Source organism: Lipophrys pholis (genome assembly GCF_963383615.2).
Source record: "Lipophrys pholis genome assembly, chromosome: 14".
Taxonomy (NCBI): Eukaryota; Metazoa; Chordata; class Actinopteri; order Blenniiformes; family Blenniidae; genus Lipophrys; species Lipophrys pholis.
Genome location: NC_137633.1, coordinates 2,210,288 through 2,228,998, shown reverse-complemented (window position 1 = coordinate 2,228,998; position 18,711 = coordinate 2,210,288). Strand labels below are relative to the sequence as shown.

The 18,711-nt window shown below is 43.0% G+C and overlaps 1 protein-coding gene and 1 long non-coding RNA gene across 3 annotated transcripts; one reads left to right on the top strand and one right to left on the bottom strand.

Annotated features, from left to right (window-relative positions):
- Positions 1-12: 12 nt before the first annotated feature.
- LOC308119844 lies at positions 13-11,633 on the bottom strand. The gene is made up of 3 exons (XR_013935990.1): positions 11,312-11,633; positions 1,887-1,985; positions 13-1,737 (listed from the first exon to the last, which is right to left on the bottom strand). It is a non-coding gene; the product is annotated as an uncharacterized lncRNA (long non-coding RNA).
- Positions 9,557-16,924, top strand: cfl2 (cofilin 2 (muscle)). Of its 2 annotated transcripts, XM_080480089.1 has the most exons (5): positions 9,557-9,577; positions 10,795-10,976; positions 13,957-14,264; positions 15,386-15,462; positions 15,954-16,924. In XM_080480089.1, the coding sequence occupies exons 2-5, from the start codon at positions 10,974-10,976 to the stop codon at positions 16,070-16,072; spliced, it is 507 nt and encodes a 168-aa protein (XP_080336215.1). In that variant the 5' UTR covers positions 9,557-9,577; positions 10,795-10,973; the 3' UTR covers positions 16,073-16,924. The 2 variants fall into 2 exon arrangements, with proteins under 2 accessions (XP_080336215.1, XP_080336214.1); XM_080480088.1 differs by lacking the exon at positions 9,557-9,577 and having other exon boundaries at positions 10,350-10,976.
- The last annotated feature ends 1,787 nt before the right edge of the window (positions 16,925-18,711 follow it).

Here is an 18,711-nt window from a genome sequence, read left to right as displayed (position 1 = left end):
TTTAACAAAAATGAAAGTTGTTGAAAGATGAGCTTTAATTGAGTAAGAAAACACTATGGAAGTTATGTTTTTAAATGGAAAATACCAGAAGTTGACATTTCTGAAGCAGAAAAACTTGATTATCTCTGAGGAACATGTCCACATGATGCGTTAAAGATGCTCCACTGTTCGATCACGAAAGCGGGCTCCTGAATCAGTTTCTGGTGAGCAAGCTCCTCCAGAACTTGGTCAATGTTATCTGCTGTTGGACGTCTCCGGCAGTTGTGAAGATCCATGATGTCCAACAATTCTTTCTTGATCAACACTGTCAAAATCTGATCTGCAAGATTCAAAAATCCTTCGCTCAGACTCTGACACATACTTGGAAAAAGATGTCCACAAGATCACTCTCCAAAGAGCCCAGAACTGCCTGCTCCAGAAGTACAGCTGCAAGTTTTACAGGAAGGTACTTCTCTTTCTGCCAGCCAAATGTCATTATTCTGCCCACGCTTTCCCATTCATTTTGACCAAAATCGTGACGCAGCCATGGCACTTTGAAGCCATTTCCCATAGTGCATTGCTCATAGAAGTCATTCCAAAATTCTGACAACACATCCCTTAAAAGTCCTCCATCGTCCACAGCCTTTTCAAGCTTTCCATCAGGAAGTATAAGTCTGAAGGAAACGTCATTCTCGAGGATACTTTCCTCAGAAAACACTTGAATAAGTTCTCTGAGAATTTGTCCACGGTGAAGAACAATCACTTTCTTAACTCTTTCCGTCTGATTGGCTTGTTCCTGCAACGTTTCCACTGCAGGAGGCAGAAATGGTTCAAAAGACAGGTCCTCAGAGAGAGGCGTGGTATCACCAAGACTGGAGTACTCCATGTCGGAAATCCTTTGTGTGTGACAACGTTACAACATCACTATTATCTAAAGAATCCACATGAAGTAATGCGCCATGATCTGGTAAACCAGATGTGTACAGATGTGCGGCCTGTGGCGTACATGACGGAGAGACTTTCACCAGGTGGATTAGCAAACACCGTGCTGCTTTCAATGTCGGTGACATCTGAAGAATTTATCTCCACAATGTTTGTTGCAGCAGCGTCAGCAGCGTCTGGAGAATGGTGATCGATATCAGACCTGTCATTTGTGTTTTCACTTGGTTGTGCACGTGCAGCACTATTACTCTCTTCCTGATGTGCGCCACTGGTGATGTCTTTTTTTTGGGGGGTTGTTAAATAGAAACGCAAGAGAGGCAGCCTAGTCTTTTCATACAGTTCCCCAACTGTGATACTATCATCTAATGAATGCTCCTGAAAATCACTTCAATCAAAGTCAAAATCAGTGACAATCCCTACTGTATTTTTTCCATCTGGAAAAAACAACTGCAGAGCTTTTTCAGTCCTGCCCTGCTTTTTAATGTCTTTTGGGACACTCACTTTTCTGCTTCCTCCACCTTTTCTGGTGCGTACCTGCATAAATCCCTCCTCTCTGTAGTGCATCCATCCAATCTCAATTTTTCTATGATTCTTTTGAGCATTTTTTCGATGTCTCTGGTGCTCCTTCTCTGACACTTCATCACTCTTGTTTCTGGAGAGTCTTCCTCTGAGACGCTCGAAGATCTTTGACTTGCGACTGCGAGGTTCTCTTTCCTTTCGTCTGCAGTGTCCAAAACCAGCCAGTCGATCACCATAGGATGGCAGATCCTCCTTTAGCTGGTCGTCCGTCATGAGGCATAGAACACCAGAATCAATCTAAATTAAAGAAATATTTCATGAAGTCTTCATTCAACTGTATTAAGCTATAACAATTAACCTTTAATCAGAAATATGTTTTCATGAAGCATATCCACACTTCAAAAAAAGAAACAATTAATTAATAAAACACATCCTATATTAAGTACCTTCTCCTGTTCCATTCGCTGTATGTCTTCCTCAGGCACATGTCGTGACTTTAAATAGTCACTAAGGTCCATCTGGTCCAGTTTAAATGACTCTTGCACCTGTTGAAAAACATAAAAGCTCAAACATAACCTTAAATAATCTCCTTTTCTACAGCAACCCTCTGATTTGATTACAAATTCAATACTTAAAGTGGAGAGAGTTTGGTAAAGTTGGCACGTTATTCACAGATTCTGACTTTTAAACATTCTGGTTTATATTAATCAATGAACCTTGTAAGAAGGTGGTCCTAAAACATTTCCTTAAAATTATGAAAAAGTATTTTTGTCAAACTAAGTGTTGTAGCTTGATCAGCAGGACCACGCTGATAGATAAGCGGAGTTTGCTTGGTCTACATTACATTATAGTGAAGTTATTGAATGTTATTACTGTAGCGGCACTTTCACTAATTCAAAGTCTGCTCTGGTGAGGACCAGGAACCTGGTTTTAGACACATTCAGAGCAATATCCAATGTGCAGCTTGTCCTTTGGATATATCAATCAATTTATTGGCTTTATTGGTGTTTCCAAAACAGTCGATGCCTTCATCATATACTCAGCCCAAACTGAGTTCCTATATCTTTCCTATATTTCCAACAATAACCAAATTAACGCTGAGTATGATCCTTGGCTCAAACTGACCCCCTGACACGTCTCTCTGACACGCTTAAAAAACAGTGTTCGCTCCCCTGTTCTGCACACCTGACCTCATTCACCTGAAGGTTTTATTTCCTCCTTGCATTACCCGAGCTTCCCCTAGTGGGTGAACATAGTACTTGCACATAAGCCAGTGTACAGGTGAACACAGAGAGAGCATTGCATAAACATTCAAAACTTATCAAACATAAAAGTGTCTCCAACAATTACTAGTAATTGAATATTAATAATAAAACATTCTTTAAAAGTATAAGCTAATTTTTAATCACATTTTAAATATTCAGTTTTTTATTAATCAATGAACACTGAAATCTTGTAAGAAGGTGGTTAATGTTATTACTAATAAAAATCCATTAACCTAATGACAAAATATTTTTGTCAAGCTAATAGCAGTAGTGTGATCAGCAGGACCCAATGGATGGTCGGACTTAGTTTCTTTGGTCTTCATTACATTTGAGGGAAGTTGTTGAAGTTATTAAATTCTATTACTCATAATAAAAATCCCTTAAAATGTATGAAAAAAATATTTTCTGTCAAACTGATAGCTGTAATATGATCAGCAGAACAACTTTGATGGTTGGACAGAGTTTCAGTGGTCAACAGAATACTACAGTGAAATTATTGTAGTAATTAAAATGTATTTCTTATAAAACAAATATTAAAATGATGAAAAAGCATTTCTATATCAAACCAAGGGTTGTAGTCTGATCATCAGAAGACAAGTGAAGCTGCAGTGATTCACTTCACCAACACTAAAAGCCTAATATATAATAACCCTCAACAACATCGCGACGAACAGAAACTCCCATGATGCACCGCAGTGACCGTCTCCGTGATCGCGGAGCTTAATTGCTGCAATGCACTATGGGAGTCTTTGTTCGTCGCATATTAGATGTAATTATTGGAGGTTATATTAGATTTGTAGTGTTGGTAATGGTTGTGTTGTGTTGTGTTTTTGTTCCGTTGTTCATGTAGTTGGTTCATCTAGTTTTGTTTAGTTTAGTTTTTTAGTTGCAGGTGGGCAACCGGGAATGAAGAGGGTTTGGGTGTGGGGTCTCATCCTGCAATGGATTTTCTGCTCTTCAATGCTAAAAGTTTCACCTCAATCCATCAGAACTGTTTACACAAAATCTACTCAAAAAGACACGTTTACATGTCAGTTAAAGCAATGGAGACATTCGTGCGCCATGCACGTGATGCTCTCTGTTAACCGTGTGCTCTCAATGTATTTGGTTATGTCTTAAGGCTGCAAAATACTACAATGTTATTGTTATCATTTTTTTTTTTCTTCTTTATTGATTGTCATATTTGTATGTGATTGGCACGGGGCGTGTATTGTGGGGCGTGTTCAATAAAAATCACGTTGAGTGAGCACAGCTGGCTCTATGGCTGTGTGCTGCAGGTGAGTCACGTCGTTGCGTCTACTCTGTGAACAGGTTATGGGCCCAGTGTTTATTTGATTTATAGCACAATGAGTGGACTGGGAAGAACAGAACCTGGCGGTCGCTGGTCGCGCCTTTTGTTTGATGGAGATGAGAAGAATTACGAACTTTGGGAGGTTAGGTTTTTGGGACACCTCCGGCTGCAAGGCTTGAAGGTGATTATTACCACAGAGCCCGAGGGTGTGGAGACACCAGAAGAAGAAGCAGCATCAAATGCTGAGGCATATGCTGAATTAATCCAATTCTTGGACGACAAGAGTTTGTCGCTTGTGATGCGAGACGCAGCTTTAAAGGGGACATATCATGCTAAATCCACTTTTTTAGCCCTTAAATGCATTTTGTTGTATATTTAGAGTGTTTAGAAGTACAGAAAAGTTCAAAGTAGTCTCTTCAGGTGCTCCGTTGATATCTTTATATTCTGTTTTGGGCATATTTTGCAATCTGTTTCGATTTTTCTATTCTCTATTACGTTTTTTGAACAATGACGTCACAGTATTCGCAGCAGAACTGCCAAATTAGGACATCGACTCCAGGCCCAACACTTCGAGCAATCCACCATTTTTGTTTCTCGCTGCGATTTTGTAGTCCAACCTCAAGGATGCCGAAGTTACGAGAGGATAAGTCGAAATGTTCGGTTGTTGGATGTAGTAACCCACAAGCTTCGTTACACCGTCTCCCAGCATCAGAACCTTTTCCAAGTGCCTGGTTGAGTTTTATTTTTCACAGAAATGTACCCACATCTGTGGGTAAGGTCATTTTTGTGTGCGCGAATCACTTTAAGGACGACTGCTTCAGCAACCTCCGCCAGTATAAAGAAGGATTTGCCGAAAGACTTGGTCTGATTGAGCGGTCAGTTCCTTCTATCTATGGAGACGACGAACAGAGCACTTCGGTAAGCTGTATATAACGCTAAAAAGTGTGATGATAAGACGTCCCTGTCATTGTTTTGTTAGCAATAGCAGTTGCACCGTCTTCATATGTTAGCGCTGTGTGCTCGTTTTAGATTATAATGTAACTTCTGTGTTAAATAGTCGTTGTAATACAGGCAGTATTGTAGTAGTGGGCATGGATGGAGAAGTTAGTGTAAATATAGTAACACACCATTGCGTTACATCCATATGAAGACGTTGTTCTTCGGGTGCATCATCGTCATTTTCATCTCGCTCCGCCGGGTCCGACTCTGGCTCCAACATGTATGGCTGGATGGACAAATCTTCCGTTGTTGACATTTTGTAAATAATGTGTGAATATAAAGTTTCTGCGCCGCTAGATAATTGTATCTGTTCTATCAAACTACAAAGATGGCCGAACAGGGTGGAGTTGAACCGAGTGTCACCTCTGCAACCTGGAGAGGAGGCGGGGTATGAAGAGACCGCCCCAAAACGAGTTGCTCTCAGAAGCACATCAGAAAAGGGGTAGAAAAGGGGCCTGTGGAGCTCTAATAATGAGGAATTCAGACCCAAGCATTGCAGTTCCGCTTTATATAGACCACAACTGTATGATTTATATGTAAAAAGGAAGGATTTAAAAGCATGATATGTCTCCTTTAAAGATTTTGAGAGACTATTATGCAGGCAAAGGAAAGCCTCGAATAATAAGTCTGTATACTGAGCTGACTTCGTTACAAAAATCAAGCAGTGAGAGTGTGACTGAATATGTCATTCGTGCAGAAACTGCCATCACTGCATTACGAAATGCTGGAGAGGTTTTGAGTGACGGGCTGTTGTTGGTGGCTATGGTTCTAAAAGGACTTGCTGAGACTTTTAAACAGTTTGCCATCCATATAACGCAAGCCGAAGACAGGATAAGGTTTGCAGAATTCAAAACCAAGCTTCGAAGCTACGAGGACATTGAAAAGATGCCGTGCTCCAGCCGCAGAAGATAATATAATGGCTGTGCGCACAAGACCGAGGCTGAGACCCGCCAGCTCAGGCTCATCTGAACGTGGAGTTGACAGAACTGCAGCGGACGTGGTGCGCTACAGATGCGGCCTGAAGGGACACATGGCCCGCACTTGCCAGCGCAAACTGCGGTGCAGCAAATGCAAGAGCAACACTCACTGCGCCGCAAACTGCAGGAGACGACGGAGCCAGGACGCAACATGGAGGGCGAGCGGCACCGAGGACGGGACCGACGAGTATACGTGTTCCGGGTGACGGATGGAGAGGCAGGATGCCAACCAAGCGGCCCGGGTGTCGACGTGAGGGGCCTGATGGTTGACTGCGGGGCAACCTCGCATATAGTCACCGACATCGCTAAGTTCAAGAGGCTCGATGACGAGTTCCAGGCCGGGGATCATTGCATGGAGCTGGCTGACGGCACAAGATGCAAGGGAGTAGCAGAGCGCAGAGGTGATGCTGAGGTCCGTTTGATGGACAGTCACGGACGTCACCTCAAAACGACGCTGAGACGTGCGCTGTACATTCCCTCCTTCCCACAGGACATCTTCTCTGTGCGAGCAGCGGCTTCCGGCGGAGCAAGCGTGACATTCAAGAAAGGCGAGGACATTCTGGTGCATAGAAACGGTACAAAATTTCCAATTTATGTACATGATAGACTATATTATTTGCATACAGTACCTAATGGGTGTGATGACCAATTGGAGGGATGTTATGATTTAAAGACATGGCATGAGATACTGGGGCACTGTAATTTTGATGATGTGCAAAGGTTAGAAGGTGTTGTTGATGGCATGAAAATTCAAAGTCCAACAAACAAACCTCAAACGTGTGAAGTGTGCACCAAGGGCAAGTTTACGCAAAGTCGAAACCGAAAGCCTGATGTGAGAGCTAAAAGGCCTCTAGAGTTGGTGCACACAGATTTGGCCGGTCCAATCCACCCAGAGTCCAGAGAGGGATACAAATATGTTTTGTCATTCACTGATGATTTTTCCAGCGCCGTGTTTGTGTATAGCCTTAAATGTAAAAGTGACACACTACAAGCAACAGAGAGGTTTCTTGCCGATACGGCCCCATATGGTAAAATTCAGCGTCTTGGATCTGACAATGGCACTGAGTTTACTGCAAATAATTACAAAACTCTGTTGGTTAAGAATGGTATTAGACATGAGACCTCTGCGCCATATTCTCCCCACCAAAATGGCACAGCAGAGCGAAATTGGCGTACTCTTTTTGACACGGCACGGTGCGTGTTAATAGAGAGTAAGTTACCTAAATGTTTATGGCCTTATGCAGTGCAGACAGCAGCCATAATCAGGAACAGGTGCTTTAACACACGCACCAAACAGACACCAGTTCAGATGTTAACAGGGAGACGGCCCAATTTATCCAGGATGCAAAAGTTTGGTTCAGAGTGTTTTGCTTATAAACAAAAGAAAACAAAGCTAGATCCAAGATGTGAAGAGGGTGTTTTTATTGGTTATGATAAGAGCAGTCCGGCATACATTGTCTATTTCCCTGACAGCAGGAAAATACAAAAACACAGATTAGTCAAGTTTATGTCTAAAACCAGTGTTGAGCGACAGACTCGGACTGGCATTGTTGAGGAGGATGATGATGATGTTCTGGAGCAGAGGGTCAAAATAACTGGGCAGGATGTAAATGTAAGTCCAGCAAGTGAGCAGGTTCAAGTAAAAGAGGATGAACTGAGTAGTAGTCCTCAGACCCAAACAGTTGAAGCTACAAGGTATCCTTCTAGAGTGAGGAAGAGGCCAGACTATCTGCTTGACTATGTTTCTCAACAAGCATCTGATGAGGAAACCGATCAGGTGCAGATTAACATAGATTACTGTTTATAGAGTGACATGTAATATACCTGTAACTTTCAAAGAAGCTGTAACCTCAGACAGATCAAAAGAGTGGGTCACTGCAATGGATGAGGAAATGCAGTCACTTAGGGTAAATGTGTGGTTTTCTCTAAGTAGCTTGCCTGAGGGTAAGAAAGCAGTGGGGGGGGTAGATGGGTTTATGCGATTTAAAAACAATATAGATGGATCTGAAAAGTGCAAAGCACGTTGTGTAGCCAAAGGATACAGGCAGAAGAGAGGGGTAGATTATGAAGAGACTTTTCCCCCCTACAGCTAACTTAACAAGTATCCGAGTGATGATACAAAAAGCAGCACAAGAAAGTTTGATTCAGCATCAAATGGATGTAAAAACGGCCGACCTAAATGCACCAATAGATCACGAAATTTACATGGAACAGCCCGAGGGCTATGGAGTAAAATCTGACACAAATGAAAATGTAGTTTGTAAATTGGAAAGGTGATTGTATGGTTTAAAAGTACTGCATGAGTACTTGACCAAAAACCATTTTGAGCAGAATCAATCTGACCACTGTGTTTATACATGGGGAAACACCCAATGAGAAAGTGATCATTGTAATATGGGTTGATGATTTGTTAATTGCGGCAAGTGATGCAAATGTTCTCAAACGTGTGAAGGACATGCTTGCCGAAGGATTCAAAATGAAGGACTTGGGCAAACTTAGGCATTTCTTAGGTATTGATTTTAACCACAGTGACAACTGTGTGAAAATGTCCCAAACAAAATATGTGTCAAAAATATTACAAAGGTTTAACATGCAGGATTGCAAACCTAGATTGACGCCATGTGAACAAAAACTGGACTATACTAATGATGCCGAAAAGATGATTGATTGTGAAAAAATATAGAGAGGCGGTGGGAAGCCTCATATATTTGACAATTTGTACTAGACCAGATAGAAGTTTTGTTGTAGGCAAACTGTCACAATATTTCACAGAGCCAACTGTTTAACTGTGGCCCATTGCTCAACATGTACTGAGGTGTCTTAAAGGAACAATTAACAAAGAGCTGTGTTACAGAAAATATGACACATTGGGAATAAGAGCATACAGTGATGCAGACTGGGCGGCTAGTAATGACAGGCGTAGTACCTCTGGGTATTGTGTAGGTCTAACCGACTGTGGTGCTTTGATTTCATGGAAGACCAAGAAGCAGCCAACTGTGGCACTGTCCACCTGTGAGGCAGAGTATATAGCAATCGCCACAACCATACAGGAGCGTCTCAATCTTAAACAGCTACTGGAAAACCTTGATAAATGTCAGTACACACCACCTAAGGTATATGAAGACAATCAAGGTACAATAGCTTTATCAAAAAAATCCTGTGAGCAGGCAAAGATGCAAACATGTAGACGTCAAATACCATTTTATTAGGTCTTCTGTAAATAATGGCACAGTTACATTAGTGTATTGTCCCACTAATGAGATGGTAGCAGACGTGTTAACAAAGCCTGCAACCAAGTGTAAGTTAAGGAAGTTTGATGAATTTATTTTTGGAAAATAATATGACATACTGTATGTCAACAATGTGAGAGCAAGTGGGGGTGTTAACCGTGTGCTCTCAATGTATTTGTTTTTGTCTTAAGGTTGCAAAATACGATGTTATTGTTTTCCTTTTTTTTTTGTTTTCTTTATTGATTGTCATATTTGTATGTGATTGGCACAGGGCCTGTATTGTGGGGCGTGTATTGTGGGGCCTGTATTGTGGGGCGTGTTCAATAAAAAATCACGTTGAGTGAGCACAGCGGTCTCTATGGCTGTGTGTTGCAAGTGAGTCACGTCGTTGCGTCTACTCTGTGAACACTCTCATTACTGACATGCAGACAAGTGCGGCTCTCCCGCGGACCGTAAATGGCCCGCGGGCCGGGAGTTTGACATCCGCGGTTAAGAAATAAATGAATGCTTAGCACAGTTTATACCTCACGTTGATGCTAAAGATGTGTTGATAGTCAGGTGAGGACGTTTCATTGAAGAGTTATTGATGCTGGAAGTCCAAATCTGTTAATAATTGGGCCAACTTTACCAAACTGGAGTGGGGATATCTCGATCACTACATCAGCAATGGGAAATATGACAACACAGGATGCTATAGAGGTGACAGTAGCTATCACAATTAGAAATGCCATATGGAAAGTGATAATAATTATGTCATAATTATGACTTACCATGGGATTTTTTTTTTTTTTTTAAGTGGGAGTTTTTTTTTTTTTTTTACCTGGCGGAAATGGGCTTCCATAGTGTAGGCCACTGAAGAAAAAAAAATAAAATTCGGAGGCTACAAAAAAAAAAGAAAACCTTCTTGGCCCCAGAAAAAGTCAAAAATCAAAGTTGAGATTTTTTATTTTTTTTCACGGTGGAAAAAAAAGTCCGTCCCTCCACATGCCAGCGCGTGTCACTGCTTCCTCAAACTGCACATCAGGCTTAGGTTTAATGAAGTGGTGAAAAGTTGCTTCAGGACAGAATGGAGCTCATAAACACGGTGCAGTTATCGTCAGTATCAGGACCAGAAGAGACGGAGCAGCCTGCTGCCTGGTTCCGTCGCGGAAGTACGACGGACAAAGGCACGGATCCCGGGCTGCTTATTTAAATGTGTTCTTATTAATCAAGGAAATCCTGCGTAAAATCACATGTCCATAAGCAGTAAGCAACCCGATATAGTCAGAATTAAGTGATTTAATGTGAATTCACATCTACGGGCAAATGAGGGATGGATTGACGGTGTATCCGTGGAAAAAAATAAAATCTCGACATTGATTTTCGACTTTTTCTGGGGCCACGAAGGTTTTTTTTTTTTTTTTCTTCAGTGGCCCTAAAACTCTTCCGTAGATATTTGACACTCATCTTTGGATTATATTTTAAGTAAAAAAAAAAATGTATCGCGTTGTCACGTTTCTTTTTTTTTTTTTAATAAGTTTTAGCGCCCAGGGACATTTTCTTTTACCATTTAAGGAGATGTGATTTTTTTATTTTTTTTATTCCCGCGGCAGACCGGCTCGGCTCGCGCTCGGTTGGCTCGGGTTGATGCTCTGATCCCGCCTGGCCCCGCCCTCGCCCTGTCTCCTCTTCCTCCTCCTCCTCCGGTCAGCCGGCCACATTCTCTGCTACCTTTCACCCCTCAATAACCGTCATTTAACGGCGAAGCAGCGCGGACAAACCCCGGGACAACATGGTAAGTAAATAACACAGACGACGCGGCGCGTCGGTGCGGCGCTCGGAGCGGCTCCGGGGCTCGGCGCGGTGCGGCTCCGGGACTCGGCGCGGTGCGGCTCCGGTTGTTCCGCGGCGCGGTGGGCAGCGTGACGTGAGTTAGCATCGACGCGGCTATCTCGGCTATCCGCTAAGACCGTCTCCTCACAATTCGGTGCTTTGGTTTCCCAAAAAGCGGCCTCGCTACCAGAACTCGTTCCGCAGATATTAGTGAGGGTTATTGGGAGTATCTACAAAGATAACGGTCCGTGTTCCGGGCCTGTCCCCAGGCCGTGTGGTGCGGGGCGGCCATCTTACCCCGACTGAGGTCCTGCGGCGCCGACCAGCCCTCACTACCCGGGCCGGGGAGAGCCAGGCCCGGACGTAACGGGCCAGGCGAGCCAGGGCGTGTCAAGGCCCGAGAGGGAGGCAGAAGACCGGGCCTCGGGACCGAGCCGCAGTGGGTCAGGAAGCCGCAGTTATGGTAGTATAGACTGGCAGGGAGCGGCGGTGACTGTGCAGTCTGGGTGGAGGCCCGCTGGCCACCGGTTCTCCAAGACTGGTTCTTCAGCTGAGTCACCATTCATCCATTCTTCTGTCCAAATGAGTCACAACACGTTACTTCCAGGATCATTTACTCTGCTGCGATTCTTTATGTGGAACTTAAATATGTCTTCAATCCCCACTTTTCTAAGGGTGTGTTCACACCAGCCCTGTGTGACCCGGACTGGAGTTCATTTCAGAGACTTTCAGGGAAAGTATGCTTCGTTTGGGCCAGTGTGAACGCTCACCTGAACTCTGATCCGGATCAAAGAGGTGAACTCTGGTCCACTTGGAAGTGAACTGAAGTCCGGTTCATGGCCAACATGAACATGTCAGGAACTATCAGCGGACGAAGCGAGAGGATGTGATTTAGAACCTAGCGCATTTTGGGTCGGAAACAAAGTAAACGGCGCAAATCCGAAGAACCAAACGCAAAAAAAACCAACTTTGAAAATATCTCATGGGCAGACGTGGCGTAGTGAGCAAGACTATATCGCGGTTGTTTTTGGCTACCCGTTAGCCACGAGCTAATTACTCCTGACTGAAGTGGATTAAACCATTCTCTCCGGACTAATCAATGACCCATGTTTCTTCTTTGGCTTTCATTATTTACTCTCTGGTCAGTGTTTGTTCCTGACGATGACAAAAACAATCTATGATTTTTTTTAAAAGAAAAATTTGAGTTTCAATTCTATTTAAGAAATAATAATTCTCATTGCACTTAAAAATGACTGCAGACATCTGCTATATTGTCAAAAGTGCAACTTTATTGCTGTGATTTTCCTCAGTTAAAATGCAAATAAACAATCTCAAAATAAAAAGTAAATCTGTCATTCAATAAATTCAAGCTTTAACCCAGGTTGAAGCAAAAGTGCAAAAGCAACTACGAAAACCCACAAGGAATGTTAAAACGAAATGGAATTTTGTTTTGAAAAACTGGGGGGATTTGCTAATTAAAAGTCTTTAGCTTAAAAATCGATTTAAAGCTCTTTTTTTTTTTTTTTTTTTTTTTTTTTTGCCCATCCCTTGAATTACTTAATGAAGAAATGTTCTTAAAGGTTAAAAGTTATAATATAATTTGTAGAAGTTCACAATGAAACTTTTACGTTTTTACACACCGGCCTACTCAGTCAGTCCTGAATGATGGGTTTTGTTCTGTTGAATGACGCTGTGTGGGGGAAAAAAGATGGACTTTTATTTGAACACAAAAGAAAAGTCGTCATCAGGAATGAAATGGTGAAGGCGCCTTCACTGACTCGAGCTGCATGTTGTTTCAACACTGACTCATCGTCTATAAAAACCTGCTGAGTCGCTCTGCGGTTCATCTGAGAGCAGCGAGCTTAGAAAACCTGTGAAAAGCCTGCAAATATGTGATGGGAGGGCTTCACTCAGAGTCGGCCACAGAACACTAGGAGCGATCGAAGGACAGAACCGCGACGAGAACCAGCTCCGTGTTTAGCTTAGCATCGTTTAGCTTAGCATCGAATGCCAACTGAACGATGCATTACCAGAAGTGCACAATGCCCTCTGTACAATTTGTGCCGCTCCCCACGACCGAGTCAAATTCTCACTGAACCAGTTCCACGTGTCTCTGTTGAATCTGTCTTGGTGATCGAGCATAATGTGGGCCCTGACGTTGGTATTTTCAGGTAGGGTGGCAGCTACACCCTTTGTCAAGACACGTTCTGATCATTTCACTTGTTTCCACATGTCTGTGACGAATCGGTGTGGCGAAAACACATTTATTGAGCAGGATAAGTGGTGGTTTCTTGATGGGACTCAAATAAAACATATGTGGATGATCATGTTAAACCGTGTTATAATTTAATAAACAGTCTCTGGGTAGAGGTTTTGTGTCTTGGAACGAAGTTGCGTTATCCTCAAACGGATAACAAATTGAATGAATTACAAAAGAAGGTCCTACACTACCAAGATGTTGAAGTATATAAATTGGTTTGGCTCCTTGACAGCAGAAAAATGGACGTAAAATATTCGGCCTCGGTGAGAGAGAATGTTAATGCTTAGCAGCTCATCTTACTTTATTTATTTTTAATTGGTATTGTCCATGGTTCACATAATTCTCAACGCAACATTTTGCCTTATGCATTCACCTCACCCCTTTAACATTACAGAAAAGATGGCCACCCTAGTTTAACATAACCGATCCATCTTTTCAAGAACACACTTTGCAAATGCAGTTCTTTCCATTGTAAAAACCTCAAATGATATCAAATCACTCAGCCACTGTTGGTTTTTCTAGTTTTATCCACTTCCTTGTAGCTTATCTCACTTTAATAATCTAGTAAGTCCATCTCGTTATTCGTTTGGTTTTGCCATGTGTCACATTTGATCAGGATACGAGTTGTATAAATGTTTCTCCTGACTCCCGTGCTAACGCTGCGTGTTGTGGCGGTCCGCAGGCATCAGGCGTGACCGTGAAAGATGAGGTGATCAAGGTGTTCAACGACATGAAGGTGAGGAAGAGTTCGACCCAGGAAGAGATCAAGAAGAGGAAGAAGGCGGTGCTGTTTTGCCTCAGCGCCGACGAGAAGCATATCATCGTGGAAGAAGGGAAGCAGATCCTGGTGGGCGACATCGGAGACACGGTGGAGGACCCCTTCGCCACCTTCATCCAGCTCCTCCCATCCAAAGACTGCAGATACGGCCTCTACGACGCCACGTTCGAGACCGAGGAGACCAAGAAGGAGGACCTCGTCTTCGTCATGTGGTACAGTGTCATTGCTACAGCAACGCCCTTTTTTTCCAAAGACAAACACCTGAGATGTTTGTCAGAGTTCCTGCTCCAAACATGCTCATGTTGTTTTTTGTTGCTTCCACTGCATGGTGCACAGACATGTCTGCAGTCCTGGCAAAGATTCTGAAGTGGAAACTCTATTATAATTTATAATCTGGAGGCTGAAACTATACTCTCGCCTGTTAATGGGTGAATAATCCAACAAAGATCAGCGTTTTCTTCATGTACAAAGAGTTAGAGCGGGTAAAATAAGTCTTGAACACGTCATTGATGTGTTCCTCAAGGTGCTATGGACATTTTGTTAACAACCCATGTAATCCACGCATGCAAAGAAATCAAATGAAGTTATGTGTAATAATGTGAAAAGACACAGAAAAAGTATTGAATAGATTTTTCAGATTTATTTAATACTTCCTTGTATGGAGAAACTAGTCGCCTGCATTGCTCGAATGTGATTTTGGCTTTTTCGGCTCTTCTTCCACACAACGATCTTCAAATCCTGAAGATTCAACTCTGATCTTTAGTTCTTTCCATAGATTTTCAATTGGATCTGAATATGTCACTACATTTATTTATTTTTTTAATTAATTCTTCCTTCACTTGTATGAAGTTTGCCGGTACCATATGCTAAAGAACAGCCCAACATGATGGTCCCTCCACCATACTTCACTGTTGGTCTGGTGTTTTTTGAGAGATGTGTGTTTTATGGCATCCGAAGAGCTCAAGTTTTGTCTCATCTTACCAAAGATATATCGATTGCACCGTGAGAAATATATTTACTGAAGTGTTCAATACTTATTTTACCGGCTGTATGTGCCAATGTGGCGACGTTCACCCTGAGAGGCTGTGACCCGGTCCGAGAAGATAACTGCTTAACAAAATGAGCTCAGAAGTGCTGCTTCTACATGTAATTAAAGTCTTCAGGAAGTTTAATCGCTGTTTAGTCTGAATACACAGTGCAGGGAGGCCTAATACTCAGTTCCCTCACCCAAGTTCACCTGTCTGCCTCTGTGGCAACGCCCCCTTTCATCTAAACTGACAGTCTGTCCCCTCGGGCCGTCCCTCCCTGTTTACGCCGCTTGCTTTGTTCTCAGGGCCCCGGAAGACGCGTCGCTCAAAAGCAAGATGATCTATGCGAGCTCCAAAGACGCCATCAAAAAGAAGTTTACAGGTGAGCCGGCACGTCCATGCAGAACCTGGCAGAACCACAGTGGGTTCTGTATGGGACACTCAGAACTTGTGAAACTGGGTCAGAATCTGTTCAGGATCAGTGGGGCAGCATGAAGAAATAATACTTTTAGGGTTTATTTCCTGAATAAAAACGGTCAGGATCACCATCATTATTATTATTATTACACATTGCCACTTTGACAATTTCCATTTTATAATCTAGTTGCAATGTTTCGCCGCTCGATATTCTCCATTTTGTTTTTATTCTTCATTGGGTGAAGTGTTAAGCCTGTAGGAGTGAGGCAGATTTGAATTCCACTGTCTTGTGTGTGTGTATAGCAGGATTGACAATAAATCTCATTTTTACTTTGACCAGCAGTAGAACCTATATAGTGAGTAGAACTAGCATTAGAACCCAGATTTTGGCGGTAGAACCACCGTGAGCTGTTGAGGTGTGTGTGGACGCTGACCCTGCCCTTGGGCTTCTTGCAGGAATCAAACACGAGTGGCAGGTGAACGGGCCGGAGGACCTCAACGACCGCGCCGCGCTGGCGGACAAGCTGCGCGGCCAGGGACCCCAGGTGATCTCCCTGGAGGGCAAGCGGGTGTGATGTCACGGCGGCACGCCCAGCCGAGCGGAGCCAAGCCAACCGCCGTGCCATCCAGACCGAACCCCCGCCCTCCCCCCGACATACCGCTGTTCGCTCTGTCAGTCCCTCCCCCTCCCCCCCCGGTAGACCCCCGTTTCTTTGTTCTTGTTCTATCTGCTTTTTTCAACATGGAGATCTCATTAACATAACGATATGCAAGCCCCGCCCACTCTGTTGCCACATGACTTTAGGGTCGTCTCTCTCTCAGCTCAGAGTTTTGCCAAAAAAAAGTCGATGTGAAGGAAGCGGCCGCCCGTATGGGAGGCGAACGTGGCGCTGAGAAGCTCCGCCTCCCACCACCCACGGGTCGCCCTCACCGAGTTCTTTCCACGTGACTTTATTTATTGTTGTAAGCTGTTGTCGACTATGCACCCACCGAGCAGCACCCGTGCTCCAACACTACAGGAACCCACACATTGTCCCGCCCTCCCTCACGCTGCCTGTTTGGTCGTCGCCTTACTTTCATTTTGAATGTAACCGTCACGCCAGAGTTTAGGGTGCACTTTTTATTTCGGAAAGAAAAACACTACAGGACATTGATTTGACCCACCTCCCCCCCCCCCCCCCCCGCCCCCCTCAGTATCAAGAGACGACCCCACAACAACAAACGAACGGAGGAAAAAGACGACATCTGGAGCCTTAAAGTGGAACGTTGTTTCTGAGATCACAGGAAGCCACTTTGCAATAAAAGCGTGTGGCAGAACTTGACGCCTCGTCTCTGCTTCCACCAATCACAGAGCGCCTCCATGATTCAGAGCAAATTTAGTGACAGTGTCATTGTGGAACTTATTAAATCAACGGTTTTCCCTAGAACCTGTTTTAGAATTGATTTGTATCAAAATAACATTTCAGCAGAATTAATTTTGATCAATTTGCAGGAAGTACAAATGTATTGTGGGACAGAATATTAAAATATCAGACTCTGAGGCTCCGGTGTGGAACCTGGCCAGTACTTCATTAAAGCTGTATTAAAAACCGTTTAGAGCGTCCCGATTACTAGTAGAGGTCTGCGATACAAGTCTCTATTTCAAAATAAAAGCTTCATTAGAATAAGGATAGATCCATGTTTTGCAGTCAGAACTTTAAAAGAATCATTAAATGAGCAATAGATTCAAACTTTCCTTGATTACCTCTGAAGACCTGGATCATCTGGTCAGAAGGTTCCTTAAACCAGTGACATCCAATGAGGACCCCACTGCCGGCCATTTGGACTTTGATCAGAACATAATAGAATCCTGTGCAGCAGAACTAGTCCCTCATATTTAATCAGTCAAACCCAATAAAAACTGTAGCTTGTAGAACTTAACAGAAAGTGTTTGGAACCTCAAAACCTACTTTTTTATTCTTTAGAACGGGACAATAACCTTAAACGATTAAAATCCAAGTACAGTCTGTGAGACTTCTGATACAAACATTAAAAATAAAACCTGATGCTTTAGTAAGAATTGATTCCAAACAAATTAAATTCCCCAAATGGAACCAACATGTACCTTTTTTTTTTTTTTTATTTATTTAAAAACATTGAAGCTTTTCAGGCCCAAATTCTGCAGTGGAACCCATCGGTACCGGTAACTGCTGGACGAAATGATGAGAACCTCCCGGTAAAGAATCCACCGGTGAGGTGCCGGTTCTGGTTCTGGTCCAGGTCTGCTGGAGAACGAAACAAGCTGCTGACGCCTCATCGCACAATCTGATCCTCCTGCTGCTATTTGTGGAGCCACAACTGCTGCTGCTGCTGTCAGCGCCTCCACAAAAGGAAATACACACTCACTCACACACTCACACACTCACACAGCAGTCAAACAACCGTACAATAAAACACAACGGGCACTATCATACCAGAATCTCACAATATACACGAAACCATACAATCCACACAATCTTACAGACATGATCTATACATGATCAGACAATAAGCACAGTACTGACATACAGCCATGCAGTACTACACTCAAATGTACAATCTCAGCAAACATGATCATATGACTGGAAAAAAAAAACGACTCACTATAAATATCCTAATAATACAACATGTTGGTTTAAATGTATTTCATGTGTTGGGCCAACACTTTTTTCAAAAAGAAAAAACTGAATACTGTGACGTACTTTATTCATCAAGTAGAACCAACTTTGGCTGCAGTCACAACCACATATTCAATTTGGGCGTGGCTCTACCCGCTTTGCATATATGTATGTATATATATATATTCTATTATTGTTTGTGTGAAATGGTGGTAACATGACGTCTGTAGGAAACAGGGGGGCGGAGTCTATAAAGAGGGCGTGGGAAGCTCACCTGAGCTTTTCTTCCTGCATCGAGACTCACCTGAGGGAGAGCAGCTGAGACTGGCCTCTGTTTGGTGTCTTAATCGGTGGGATCGCCTCCAAGGAACATTGAAAATGTGTTAAAGACGCATGATCTTAAAGTGAATCTTTTACTTACAGACTAAAAGAAACAGGGGCACATGAATATATATATATATATATATATATAACTTTACAAAACTTATATACAAATACAATAACGTTTCAAAAATACCTTTCCAGGCTGGAACAGACTCCTCCCCCAGAGACATGGAGGTGGTTGGAAGCGAAATGAA